The sequence below is a fragment of the Cololabis saira genome, chromosome 14, assembly GCF_033807715.1.
Source record: "Cololabis saira isolate AMF1-May2022 chromosome 14, fColSai1.1, whole genome shotgun sequence".
Taxonomy (NCBI): domain Eukaryota; kingdom Metazoa; phylum Chordata; class Actinopteri; order Beloniformes; family Belonidae; genus Cololabis; species Cololabis saira.
Window position 1 is genome coordinate 43,107,676 of NC_084600.1, and position 14,379 is coordinate 43,122,054.

The 14,379-nt window shown below is 41.3% G+C and overlaps 2 protein-coding genes across 2 annotated transcripts in view; both read left to right on the plus strand.

Moving 5' to 3' along the window:
• Positions 1–1,536, plus strand: part of tiam1a (TIAM Rac1 associated GEF 1a) — an 83,802-nt gene extending 82,266 nt beyond the window's left edge. The window contains exons 27-28 of the mRNA XM_061740637.1: positions 21–193; positions 513–1,536. Coding sequence (XP_061596621.1) covers positions 21–193; positions 513–1,021 — 682 coding nt within the window. The 3' untranslated portion in view covers positions 1,022–1,536. The remainder of the gene's footprint in view (positions 1–20; positions 194–512) is intronic.
• A 5,609-nt stretch (positions 1,537–7,145) lies between these two features.
• LOC133460107 (glutamate receptor ionotropic, kainate 1-like) overlaps positions 7,146–14,379 on the plus strand; it is a 91,166-nt gene continuing 83,932 nt past the window's right edge. Inside the window, exon 1 of the mRNA XM_061740638.1 lies at positions 7,146–7,371. Within this exon, the coding sequence (XP_061596622.1) occupies positions 7,290–7,371 (82 nt within the window). The 5' untranslated portion in view covers positions 7,146–7,289. The remainder of the gene's footprint in view (positions 7,372–14,379) is intronic.

Genomic DNA, 14,379 nt, shown 5'->3' on the forward strand with positions numbered 1-14,379 from the left:
ACGGTCCTGTGTCTCTCCAGCTCTCCGGACAGTAAGAAGGATTTCCTCCGGGCCGTCCACTCCGTCCTGCGGGAGAAGCAGCGCCGGCAGCTGCTGAAGACGGAGTCTCTGCCTCCGAGTCGCCAGTACGTCCCGTTCGGGGGCCGACGGCTACGCGTCCTGAAGGGGGCGCGACCCGGCATGAACCGGACCGGTGAGTGAGACCTGGAACCGGCTGGAACCGGCTGGAACCGGCTGTACCGGCTGGAACTGGCTGGAACCGGCTGGAACTGGCTGGAACTGGCTGGAACTGGCTGGAACTGGCTGGAACTGGCTGGAACTGGCTGGAACCGGCTGGAACCGGCTGGAACTGGCTGGAACCGGCTGGAACTGGCTGGAACTGGCTGGAACCGGCTGGAACTGGCTGGAACCGGCCGGAGCCGGCTGGAACTGGCCCACCGAGGCCGAGCGGCGTCTCGCCTGCCGGCGGCTCCTAACCGTGTTTTCTAACCGTGTTTTCCTTCCGTTCCCAGAGTCGGCTCCGTCGCGGCGTCTGGCCCGGAGGCTGAGGAACCGCATCACCATCGACACGGACCTGGTGTTCAACGGGGACGACCCGGCCCCCCCGGCGGCCCCGGGCCCCCCGGGCCCCCCGGGCCCTCCCCATCCGGCCCCCCCGGCCCACAAGCCCCCGGGGGAGGACACGGACCGCTGGGTGGAGGAGCAGTTCAACCTGGCGGGCTACGAGGAGGCGGCGGCCGATGGCCGGCGCGTCCAGGAGACGGACATCCTGAGCGACGACGACGAGTACTGCCGGTCGGCCCGGCTGGAGGCGGCGCTGGGGGGGCTGCGCCTGAACCCCGACCCGGGGCAGACGAGGGGGGGTGCAGCCCCGAGAGACGGCCCTGCATCCTGCGGTGCTTCAGCGGCCAAGCCCCCCCCCTCCAGGCCGTTCGGCGGGGAGGGAAACGCCAAGGAGCGCGGTGCCGTCTGGGTGCGGCGCGACGAATTCACGGACGGCTGCAACAGCGACATTTTCTGACGGGGTGGAGGTGGAGGACGAGCTGGGGGGGGGCAACAACAACAACAACAAGGATGGAGAAACATGTCGGACTCTGGAAAACAAGCTTTAAAGACATTTGGGTAAAAGTAGAAGATGTTTAGCTTCTTAAAACATATATAGAGGGTCTGCATTGACGTCACTTCCCCACTGGACCAGCCCCCTTACTGCACTGAGTGGCAAAAACATCCAACTGGCAAAAATGGCTGCAACTAGGGCAAATTTATGGACTTAAATTAGCGTCAGTTGGACTTGACAGTGACCCGTACAGTTACCCCAAGAACCAGTGGTCCATGGACATTAATATTTGGTACAGTTTCCAAGAACCAGTGGTCCATGGACATTAATATTTGGTACAGTTTCCAAGAACCAGTGGTCCATGGACATTAATATTTGGTACAGTTACCAAGAACCAGTGGTCCATGGACATTAATATTTGGTACAGTTACCAAGAACCAGTGGTCCATGGACATTAATATTTGGACACGAATCCAGTTTCCTGATATTTATATGAACTTAATTTCTACGCCGGGGAAATACACGAAGCAAAGCTTGAAGGCATACAAAGTCTTGACGCTTGGTCCGACTTCAAGGCAGGATTTGTTGTAGAAATTAAAGTGATGAGGACACCGAACTTTATGATTTGACCGTTTAACGTTAGCTACCCAAAAATCCAACATTACCTGATACAAAACAGGAACCACAAATCCACGTTTCGGTGTCTGGAATCCAGTTGTTTCTGTGAATTGCAGTGATCCATTTGTCTCTTTAGCTTATTTTTCGGCAATCTGTAAAACGATAACTCAGATTTCTTGCTAAATCTATGAGTACAGTCGATCGCACAACAGCTCTTTCCCATTTTAGATGTTTTCCAGTTGCTCAAACTGAAAGTTTACGCTGACACTCAGTCTTTCTGCCACTCAGTCTTTCTGCCACTCAGTCTTTCTGACACTCAGTCTTTCTGCCACTCAGTGGGCGTAACCCGCTGTGAAGTCGCGTCAGTGACGTCATGTGCATTCCCTCTATATAGATTTCCACCCCCCCCCCCATGAGCTCCCCCCTCTGACAATCCTGAAGTTTTCAGACTCTCCGAGAGGAAACACGACGTGCCCCCCAGACCTGGCAACCCGTCCTACAGAGCTGCTTAGCTTAGCCTAGCTTAGCACCACTGGAGCTGCACGTGGAAATGTGCACGTACATGCACAGCACACACACACACACACACAGGCAGCTACTGTCCCGTGCACGCCCGGCCACGCCCGTGCACGCCCCCCCACCGTGCACTGTGACCCTTCGGCCCAAATGTCTATTTTTCCACAACGGAACGAGGTTTATTTTTGTGACCCGGAGTCCCGCCCGGCCGTCCCGGGCCCCGTATTTGTACCCGACACTCAAGGGCTGCGTGTCGCCGCTCATCAGGGGGTCCTGCCGCAATGCGTGCTGGGTAATAGACGGCCAGGGCCAACTAGCTTTACCGTGCTTCTCACCGTTGTAAACGTCGGCAGCACACGGGTGTGGAGTCGTACGGAAGAGAATCAGGGCCAGGCCGGAGAAACATATCTGAGAGGGGAAGAGTTTTTTTTGATTGTGCACTTCGAAAAAAAGTCGAAATGTCGAGAATAAAGTTGAAATACAATTTTGTGAATAAAGTCGAAATTTCGAGAAAAAAGTCGAAATGTCGATAAAAAAGTCGAAATGTCGAGATTAATGTTGAAATACATTTTCAAGAATAAAGTCGAAATTTCGAGAAAAAAGCCGAAATGTCGAAAAAAAAGTCGAAATGTCGAGATTAATGTTGAAATACAATTTCAAGAAAAAAGTCGAAATGTCGAGAAAAAAGTTTTTAATGTCAAGATTAATGTTGAAATACAATTTCAAGAATAAAGTCGAAATTTCGTGAATGAAGTCGAAATTTCGAAAATAAAGCTGAAATGCAATTTCGTGAATAAAGTCGAAATGTCTCCTCTGATAACTACACTGTCTTTATGAGCTAAAAGAGAAACAATTTCTTTGTTACTGAAGCCGATTCTGAAGTTTCACCAGTTCATCTATCGCTCTACGAGGCATTTTGTAAAGACAGTCTTTAGCGCTGTTTGTTATAGTCTCAGAAGGTTGACTTTATTCTCGAAATTTTGACTTTTTTTCTCGAAATTGTACTTCAACATTAATCTAGACATTTCGACTTTTTTCTCAACATTTCAACTTTATTCTCAACATTTCGACTTTTTTCTCGAAGTGCAATATGAAAAAAAATCTTTCTCCTCTAAAATATTATTTTTATTTTCCTCCTGCCACGCCCTAATACTCTCCCGTAGTAGTCGGGGAGGACGACGGTGCCGTTGACCTTTTTTATATGCATTTTTTAAAACTTTTTAAAAAGATAGTTTGGACAAAAAAAATACAAAAAAAAGTTACTGTTTTATTTAATATTGCCTTTTTCTGTCTTATTGAAGTGTTTACACGACAGTCAGTCCAGTATTACAGACTCGGAGCTGCAGCCGAAGACGTCACTTCTGCCTTTTTCACATAAACCTTGTGTGTAATTCTCATCAAAAGCCATTTTCTTTTAATAATTTATGGATCCGTCGAGGTCGTTCATGTACTGGACCTTCTGAAGCCTGAGAGGGTTCGCTCTCTCTGGGATGATTAATAATTCCTCCAGCCTGTTTACTTGAAATGTCTTTGTTTTGAAAAGAGGTTTTAACATCCTACGATCCTGGATGTTGCAGTTGAGATGTTTAAATATTATTAACGTGAAGAAGAAGGTGATATAGTTGACTTTCCTCAGACATCCTCCTTGTTTCCACCAGTAACTTCCCACTCGTGATATTGAATGCGCTTCACGACGCTGCAGTTCCGCTCTCATCCACCAGATGGCGCCGTTTCACCGTCACAACGACGCTGCACACACGCTGCAAAAACTCAAAATCTTAACAATATTTGTCTTATTTCTAGTTAATATGTCTTATTTTTATTCCAAAAACAATTTTCACCTGTTTCAAGTAGATTTTGACCTAAAATAAGTAGAAAAATCTGCTATTGGAACAAGATTTTTTTGCTTGTAATAAGTATAATAAATCTTGTCCCACTGGCAAATTTTTTCTACTTATTTCAAGTGAAAATTTACTTGAAACAGGTGAAAATTGTCAAATAACAACATAATAAGTTATTTTTCTGGTAATGACTTTTGTTTTAAGTGTAATGAGATTTTTTTTACTAAAAATGAGAAATTTTAACTAGAAATAAGACAAATATTCCTGGTAAGAGTTTGAGTTTTTGCAGTGCAGTTCCGCTCTCGTCCACCAGATGGCGCCGTTTCACCATGGATGTAGTGAGCATGCGCTAGATATCAAACTGTGAGTGCAGAAATGAGCTATTATAACTCACAGTGAGAAGAAAATCTATGACATCCACATTTTATATATTATTATTATTATTATTACTATTATTATTATTATTATGGTCTGTTAACTATGATGCTGGTTTCTTAGATATTCGTTAACTGACACTCTTAAACTTCCTACTGTGAAGTACAATCACCTGCTGCAGGTAAAACCCTGCAAACCCTTCGACTCCCCTGTTTGTACTTTGAAAACTGTTTGTACTTAAAAACTGTGGAGCATAATAATTTCTATGTTTAAAATAAATCTCAATTTCATTTTGTGTGAAGCTGATCTTCATTTTTTGGGAACATTCCTGTCTCAACGGGCTCATTACGTTAAAGCTGCAACACGGCTGAATCTGGAGGATTTTACTGTTTCAAATGTTTTAAATGCAACAATATTATGTAACAACCCAGAGTTGACAGATTACAAGTTTTCTTGATTGATTTACTATATTACATATAACGATATTACATATAACAGTAAAGTTACATTAACTTATATAAATATCTCAGAATGAAAAATAGACTGATAAAGGGAACCAACTTAAAAGACAACATTATACGTATTGATAATCAATAAACGGCTGCCAAATTCTATAGAACTTGCTTTCCCGATTTTTCAGTAAAATCTGATTTTCTCCAGCTCTAAATGTCTCATAACGTCTTTAATAAGATTTGAATAAATTGGGGATTTTGTTTCCAATGAATTATTATTCTTTTTCGTGCAGGTAAACAGACAAACCAGAGCAGACTATGTTCCATGTTGCTTTCTGTCAAACCTGAATCAATAATTCCTAACATTGGGTCTAGATTAATAGGTCCATGTAAAATTTGATAGAGTCTTAAAAAGTTTTCAATAAAAAAGTGAGTAAATGTCCTGAAAGTCACGTGTTCATGCAGAGAGAATGATGATGCCTTTAGGTGTAAAAGCGTGGTCCTGCAGCAGAGCGACCTCAGAGATGCAGGAAGATTATTAAAGGGGAAATTGCTCAGAGAGATAATCTGCTTTTGGCCTGTAACCTGAAGATTATCGTGTTTTCATCAGCACCGGTGCAGAGTGAAGCATCTGCGCTTTAATCCACAACCAGAATCTACAGGAACACGACCGGAAACCAGCTGGACCTTCAGAATAAAAGCTCTTCCACTTGGACAGTTTTACCAAAGGAGAAATAATCATTCATAAAAACCCCAAAACAAACAAAAACAAACAGAACACGTCATTTCTGAATGAATGAGGGAATTATTCATTGATTTGATTTGATTTGAAGATTTTATTTCGAACATGCATGATTAAAAAGAGTACAAAAAAGTAAAAAAAACAGAATACACACACATATATATATGTATATATATATATATATATATATATATATATATATATATATATATATATATATATATATATGATGTGTATATCATTTCATATAATAAAAACGTATCCAGTCCTACCCCTGAATCGTACATACATTCTTACATATAACAAGAGTTTCAATAAACTTACTTATAAAACACACATACCTACTTTAATAACTGTTCTATACAGTGATAGAATACGGAATTATATGTAGCCTATATATGAATATAGTCAAAATCAGAACAAATCAAGGCAAACAAAAAGAAAACAAAACAAAGGCCCAGCATTTAGTTGTGCTACTATGTATGTATTTAATAATAGAAGTAACTATAATGTATAGTATTACATTATCATTACTTTACTATAATACTACAATATAATAGAGAACAATAGACAGCAATGGTATAACAATATACTTGAATAACTATATAAGAGTAGATATGCTGTATATACTGTCAGGCTGGTGTGGTGAGGACCCAGATGCAGGAGAGCGAGAGGCAGGAGTTCAACAAAAAAGGGTTTATTTTACAAAAAACAAAAAACAAAAGCGCTGCTTGGCAGGATCAAAAGTCACACAAAACAGGGATCCAAAAAACTGGAGCAAAAACTTGGCAGGACACATGGAGGAAACAGGACGGACCGACAGGAGCAAGGGAAAGACAAGACCAGATATACACAAGCAGGTAACGAGACACAGGTGTGAACAATCAGGGCAGATGGAAGACAGGCGGGGCAAAACAGAAAACACAAACTGGGGGAAATGTCAAACACTGACATATACATTGGTTCATATATTTACCTCCAATTAATAATAATAAGTATTATTATTGTTGTTATCATTATTATTATTATTATTATTATTATTATTATTATTAATAATAATAATACTATTAATAATACTACTAATAATACTAATGATACTAATAATACTGATAATAATAATAATAATAATAATAATAATAATAATAATAATAATTATTATTATTATTATTATTATTATTATTATTATTATTATTATTATTATTATTATTATTATTATTATTATTGTTATTGTTATTATTATAACTGACAACTGTTTTATTTTGGAAACCATCACCAGAAGTTGCAGGTGCGTTTCCATCATTTCACAGATTCCTGCTTCAATCAGCTCTCGCCGCCTCGGACGCGCAGATCTGGGGATTTATCTGGAGCGGCTGCAGCTTTTTATCCCGTAAAAGTGACCTGTGATGAAGCAGGTCTGGATCCGCGCGTCCTGGAACCGGTTCCTCTGATCCGGTTCCTCTGATCCGGTTCCTCTGATCCGGTTCCTCTGATCCGGTTCCTCTGATCAGGTTCCTCTGAACCGGTTCCTCTGATCCGGCGGAGTGACGCGCAGGTCGGAGCTGAGGACAGAACTCGGGTAGTTACGCAGCGCCATGGAGCGCCGGGCGCCTCCGCGCGTGGATGGAGGCTGTTTCTGCTGTTTCTGGGTGTCATGTTCCCCGGCTCGGCTGTAGCTTCTCCCGGGAACCATGGAGCAGAGGAACGGGCTTCTCCTCTGGCTCGTCCTCGTGGCGGAGCTGTGCGTCGGCGGCGCGCAGGTCCTGCGGATCGGTGAGTGGCACCGCGGTTACGCACGGCTTTTACGCACGGCGGTTACGCACCGCGCCGCGGCGCCTTTCCGATCAAACCTGGGGCTTTTCACACTGCAAAAACTCAAAATCTTACCAGGAATACTTGTCTTATTTCTAGTTAAAATGTCTCATTTTTAGTCAAAAAATCTCATTACACTTAAAACAAGAGTCATTACCAGAAAAATAACTTGTTATTTGACAATTTTCACCTGTTTCAAGTAAATTTTCACTTGAAATAAGTAGAAAAATCTGCCAGTGGAACAAGATTTATCTTCTCATTACAAGCAAAAACATCTTGTTCCACTGGCAGATTTTTCTACTTATTTCGAGTGAAAATCTACTTGAAACAGGTGAAAATTGTTGTTTTTTCCAGTGATGAGTCTTGTTTTAAGTGTAGTGATATTTTTTTTGACTAAAAATTAGACATTTTAACTAGAAATAAGACAAATATTCTTGTTAAGATTTTGAGTTTTTGCACTGCAGGGTTCCTACGGGTGCTTGAAATCCTTGAAAGTGCTTGAATTTCAATGTTGTGTTTTCAAGGCCTGAAAAGTGCTTGAATTTTAGTTTAAGAAAGTGCTTGAAATTATAACTATGTGTCTTTCACAAAATTGGGATCAGACTGTATAGTTTAGTTATTACAAGGAGAAATAAAATCATTTTTCAAGGTCAAATTCAAGCACTTTTCAAGCACTTTCAGGGGTCATTTTCAAAATCTTCAAGCCCCTTATCGCAGGGGTAAAATATCTACAGGAATATATATATATATATATATATTCATAATTATTTTTCCGCTTTTATCACAATTATGTACATTGTATCATACTGTAAACATCTAGTTATGTTTCATCTTATTGATTTTCATGGTTCCTACGGGTGCTTGAAATCCTTGAAAGTGCTTGAATTTCAATGTTGTGTTTTCAACGCCTGAAAAGTGCTTGAATTTTAGTTTAAGTGCTTGAAAGTGCTTGAAATTATAACTATGTGTCTTTCACAAAATTGGGATCAGACTGTATTTTAGTTATTACAAGGAGAAATAAAATCAGTATGATGAAAGAAAGATGAAACTCAGGGTTCCTACACATTTTTCAAGGTCAAATCAAGCACTTTCAAGGGTCATTTTCAAAATCTTCAAGCACCTTATCGCTGGGGTAAAATATCTACAGGAAAATATATATACTGATAATTATTTTTTCCGCTTTTTATCACAATTATGTACATTGTATCATACTGTAAACATCTAGTTAAATTTCATCTTACGGATTGAGACAGTCTTTAAAAATTCTAGATAAAAAGTCCAACACCATTGTGAAATCTTGAAGAAATATGAACTTTTGAGCTGGGACAAAATAATCAAATACTCAGATTGCATCCTTGTATATAAAATCATCCATGGTCTGGCTCCACCTCCATTAAATATATTTATAAAGAAAAACATGAACATTAACCAGAGCAGGATCTAGAGGTGACTGTAAATATATTTATAAAAACATGAACATTAACCAGAGCAGGATCTACAGGTGACTGTATCGTCCCATTCAGGAAAAAGTGCTTTTGGGCCGTCAGCGTTTTCATACTGAGCATCTCGTACATAAAACACAGTAGCAAGTAGTCCTAGTACTAGTAAGAGACATGGAACACAGTAGCAAGTAGTACTAGTACTAGTACGAGACATCCTCAGCTCCTTAATTAAACACTTAAAGAGCATATTGCAGGTTAGAATTTTTTCAAAAATGATACCTGACCTTATGTGAAAATGACTATGTGAGAAGTTAATGTAGGATTTAATATGTTTTACAAGACATAAGGGCACGTATTCAGAGGAAAAAGTGGCTGATTTTAGCCAAGTTCCTACAAACGCTTTTTTTTTTCGACCACCGCGTCATATGACGTCACGCCAGGGAGCAGTCTCCACAGCTGCCCCATCTGTATGCCCAGACCCCGTACACACGTAGCCGGGTATCTGCTAAACCGAAGGTAATTTCCTACGTTTGGACCTGTCATCCACATGAAAACGCAAATAAACGAATGTTTAAAAAAACTCCGGGCAAAGGGAAGATTTTTGAAAACTCCGTTTATGTAGATGCATCTAGACCTGGTGCAGACAGAGACAACCGGAGTTTTGCGTTTTCGAACGTCACATTATGCTCCAAAACAACAACAAATCTGCTCTGAGTCTGACGTCTAACGTGCGATCCAGAACTGCAGATGATCCACCATCTGTCCTCCAAGCTATTTATTAAATAAATGGTCTCTGCTCTTGACACCGTTACACCGACGCGGAGCCTACGCCATAGGGTACGCGGCGACGCGCAGCAGCTGCAGCCCGGCTGCAGCCCAGCTGCAGCTGGGCTGCAGCTGGGCTCCGCGGCGGACACGGGGAAACTCCAGCTCGTTGCCCGAGGAGGAGGCGCGGATCCCGGGGAAGCTGCGCAACAGAGGCGGCCCGGAGTCCGGAATACCAGATGATATACAGGTCTGTGCTTATGAAAGTGGTCGAAAACGCTGATCTTCGGTTCTGTGTGGAAGGTTTTTTTTTTTAACAACGATGTAATGTGGATACAAATTATTTTATAAACGAAGGGGGGGAAGTATTCGGTTTTAAAAATACCCGGCTATTTCGGATGCTTTAATCAGAAAAAAGAGAAGATAATAAGCCTGTTTTCTGTTTAGAAAGTACAAACGTAGACAGATTACAAGTACTCACCCATTTTTAAGGAGTTATTTTCGGAGTTTCTTTCAGGAGCACGGAGCAGGAGTGCTGCAGTGAATAAAGGATTTATGGTTCCGCGTAAAATCGGCGGCGTAGCCTACGGTGTAGGGTACGCGGCGCACGCAGCGTTCTGTGCGTCGCCGCGTAACCTACGCCGTAGGGTACGCGTTGGTGTAACGCGGACCCATAAATCAGCCTTTTAAAAAGCGAGTTTCAGCTGTCAATCAAAAGAACGTGGGGGGTAGTGCTGGGCGGTATGACCAAAAATTTATATCACGGTATTTTTTTTTCATGTACAACTGGGTGTTAACCACATTTTCTAATGATTTGGAAAGGAATTGCTGCAGTAAATTGGCTTAGAATGGCCTATTTTACTGTCATGAGGACGAAATATTGTAGAAAAACATTAATGACCACACTAGTATAAATACAGGTTTGCATGGCCTCACAAATTGATGCCGTTTACAATGAGGTGGCGGCACTTATGATTCTAATGTAGGGCTGAACGATTTTTGAAAATAATCTAATTGCGATTTTTTTCCTCAATATTGCGATTGCGATTTTCCTGTTCTCATGTATTTTTCAACTAGACAAGCAATAAATCAGTCTGTTTCAAGTAGATTTTCACTTGAAATAAGTAGAAAAATCTGCCAGTGGAACAAGATTTTTTTGCTTGTAATGAGAAGATAAATCTTGTCCCACTGGCAGATTTTTCTACTTATTTCAAGAGAGAATTTACTTGAAACAGGTGAAAATTGTCAAATAAGTTATTTTTCTGGTGTTATTTTTCTGGTGATGACTCTAAATGTTGAAATAGCAGTAAAACCACATTCATTGATGAAATGACATAAGGGATGGAAAGGAGGGATGGCAGTTTTACAGGGGGGATGATTTGGACCGTTTTTATTTCAGGGGGGATGATTTGGACCGTTTTTATTTCAGGGGGGGATGATTTGGACCGTTTTAATTTCAGGGGGGATGATTTGGACCGTTTTTATTTCAGGGGGGGATGATTTGGACCGTTTTTATTTGGGGGGCGGGTTCCATCACATCACCCCTCATCCACCCTCAACTCGAGTAGGCTACTGCTCACAGGGAACTCAGAACTTCTTCATACTCAATAATCCCAGAGAGAAAAAAAACACCAGCAAACTAACAAACAAACCAATAAAGCTCTCAGAGTTAACAAAACGAACCAGCAATGAACAACTCGCAGCCCCGCTGTTTAACTTCTCCTCCTGATGAGCTGGCGAGCTACAGATGTGGTTTAAGGCTGATTTATGGTATGTTACACCAACGCAGGCCCTACGCCGTAGGTTACACGACCTACGGCGTACCCTACGGCGAAAGCTCCGCGTCGATTTACCGCGGAACCATAAATCAGGCTTCACAGCGCGACTGACTGTGAGCCCGGGTCGTGCTCCTCACCGCGCGCAGCTCCTCGCCGACTCCGCGCTCATATATTTAATGAATGTATAAAGCCCATATATTTATAAAGCCTCACTTGGCCGAGCCCTAACGCTGAGACCATGGTAGATTTAAGTTACACGCGGACACGCCGCACTGTTGACTTTTCCCTGCCGGCTCTGCTCCCTGAACAGTCCCCACACAAACAGTGTCCAGTGGCGCTACGTTCCGTCGCGCGGCGTTCCCAACGTTGTGTACGCTACTGTACATACTCAACGGTATATGAAAAATTCATATCATAAGAAAAATAAACACCGGTATTCGGTATGAACCGGTATACCGCCCAGCACTAGTGGGGGGACTAACGGGTAACGTAATTATAAGGCTGTGGCCTGTCATATTGGTGTGAATATACATTCACAACCTCTTCAGTGTCACAACTAACATTAAGATCCATTATTTTTCCTATTGTTGAATTCACCGCGCTCCCTGGTGTCACGTCACTCCCGGTTCAGCTTTTTCAGATGTGGAAGTAAAATACTCTCACAAAAACAACTCCGGAGGTCACTGTAGTATATATTTATGCGTATTTCAATGAAAATTCAGTTCCTACATTATTTTCCTACACATTGATTCACAGGGGTCTCCAACCTGCAATATGCTCTTTAAGAACAAGCTTCTAGAGCAGGGATCAGCAACCCGCGGCTCTAGAGCCGCATGCGGCTCTTTAGCGCTGCCCTAGTGGCTCCTGGAGCTTTTTCAAAAATGTTTGACCTTTTTTTTCCTTTTTTTCTTCTTTTTTTTTCTTCTTTTTTTAACTTTTTTTCTCTTTTTTTCCTTTTTTTTCTTTTTCTTCTTTTTTTCTTTTCTTTTTTTCTTATTTTTTTCTTTTTTCTTCTTTTTTCTTTTTTCTTCTTTTTTTTCTCTTTTTTCTTCTCTTTTCCTTTCCTTTTTAATCTTGACATTTCAACTTTTTTCACAAAATTTCTACTATTTCCTCGACATTTGGACTTTTTTCTCGACATTTTGACTTTTTTCTCGAAATTGTACTTCAACATTAATCTCGACATTTTGACTTTTTTTCCTCAAAATTTCGACTTTTTTCGTGTGCATAATGAGTGCATAATGAAAAAAAAATCTCCCCCCAGTTCTAACTAATATAGAAACATGCAGCATGTGTTTCTTCATTCTAATTCTGATACAAGACTTTTCATTTTTTGCGGCTCCAGACATATTTGTTTTTTGTGTTTTTGGTCCAATATGGCTCTTTCAACATTTTGGGTTGCCGACCGCTGTTCTAGAGAATCAAGTCTGCACTCATATTACATCTTAGTGTATTTTATTGTATGTTCTTCTACTGTGTATTTATTAGTGTATTTTACTGCTGTGTGTCATAATTTCTTGGACTGTATGTAATGTATGTGTGTCTTTTACATCAACCTGCCTCAGGGAATAAAGATGCAAATTAGCCATTGGCTATAATCTAGATTATTTAATGAAAATGTTATTATTAATATGTATTGTTCCTGGTGCTTTTCCTTTAAAAATAAAATACAAATACAGTGTTGCGCGTTAATCTGCGAAAATACTTGGATTGCGTTTCTGTAACAAACTCAATTCAGAAAAAGCAGCTGCTTTTTCCAGCAGGTGATATCAACGGGTGATTGTAATGATTATCTGATCAGTGAACGGTCATGAACGCGCCACTTTATCAACAAAAGCCAATATAAACGTCTACAAACATTATTCATTGAAGAATTTCAGTGCGTAAAAGGAAAAGAGTTGAACATAGACCAGGGGCGCCTCCAAAACTGTTTCCTAGGGGGGCCAGATGGGGCCAGATGGGGCCACTTCAATTCTCGGGGTGGAACTAGGGCTGGGCGATTTTGGACAGAAATAAAATCCCGATTTTTTTCTCTGAAAACCCGATTTTCGATTTCGATTTTTTTGGTAAAATTACAAAAGACAATGGAATAAATTGTTTCAAATATGTTATCTTTATTTTTAAAGAAAAATAGCAAACAAATGTCCCTATTGGGAATGAAGTGCAATTGAAAGATACTGTAAATCCTCCTTGAGTTTAGTAAAGTGACAACATTTACAATTTTCTTGACCAAACAAAGATGACTAGACGAGTCTGTCTGTAATGCAGCCAGCAAAAAAGGAAAATCAATTTTCAGATTTTCCTTTTTTTAACATCGTCTTGATTAATAAATCCGATTTAGATTTAAAATCAATTAATCGCACAGCCCTAGGTGGAACCAAAAGCCATCATTACAGGACTGTGAGCCGGTATACTGTTGTAGGGGGGGCGTGAGGGATGGAGCGTCCTGCTGCCGTCCTGACCTGAGTTCATCCTCGGGGCCAGACGGGCTTTAATGTTGTGATGAGGAACGGCCTCGTAGCACCGCTGTCAAAGGTTCACTTACCCAACCTTAGGGTGTGTGTTGGTAATTGTTAAAAAAAAAAAACAAATTAATTAAATTAATTTGATGAGAAAAACCCTGAACATCTTGGGTTCACGCTGCTTGCAGGAAAGCTTCATGAAGCACTTCACTTCTGACCCAAACATCTCAACTATCAGCTTTTCTGTCCTGAGGATGTGCAGCTCCTCGCTGCTTTGAACCAGCCAAAGCTGACTCTGACACCCCTTTTCCACCAAACCGGTTCTGGAGAGAGCTGGTTCTGGTTCACAACTGGTTCAACTAGGAACCAGCTGAGAACCGGTTTGTTTTTCTACAGCTCGGGTGCTAAGAGGAGCCACGTCATTACGTATCTGCCAACGTCAGTTACGTCTCTGCAAACGTCAGTTACGTCTCTGCTAACGTCAGTTACGTCTCTGCTAACGTCAGTTACGTCAGTTACGTC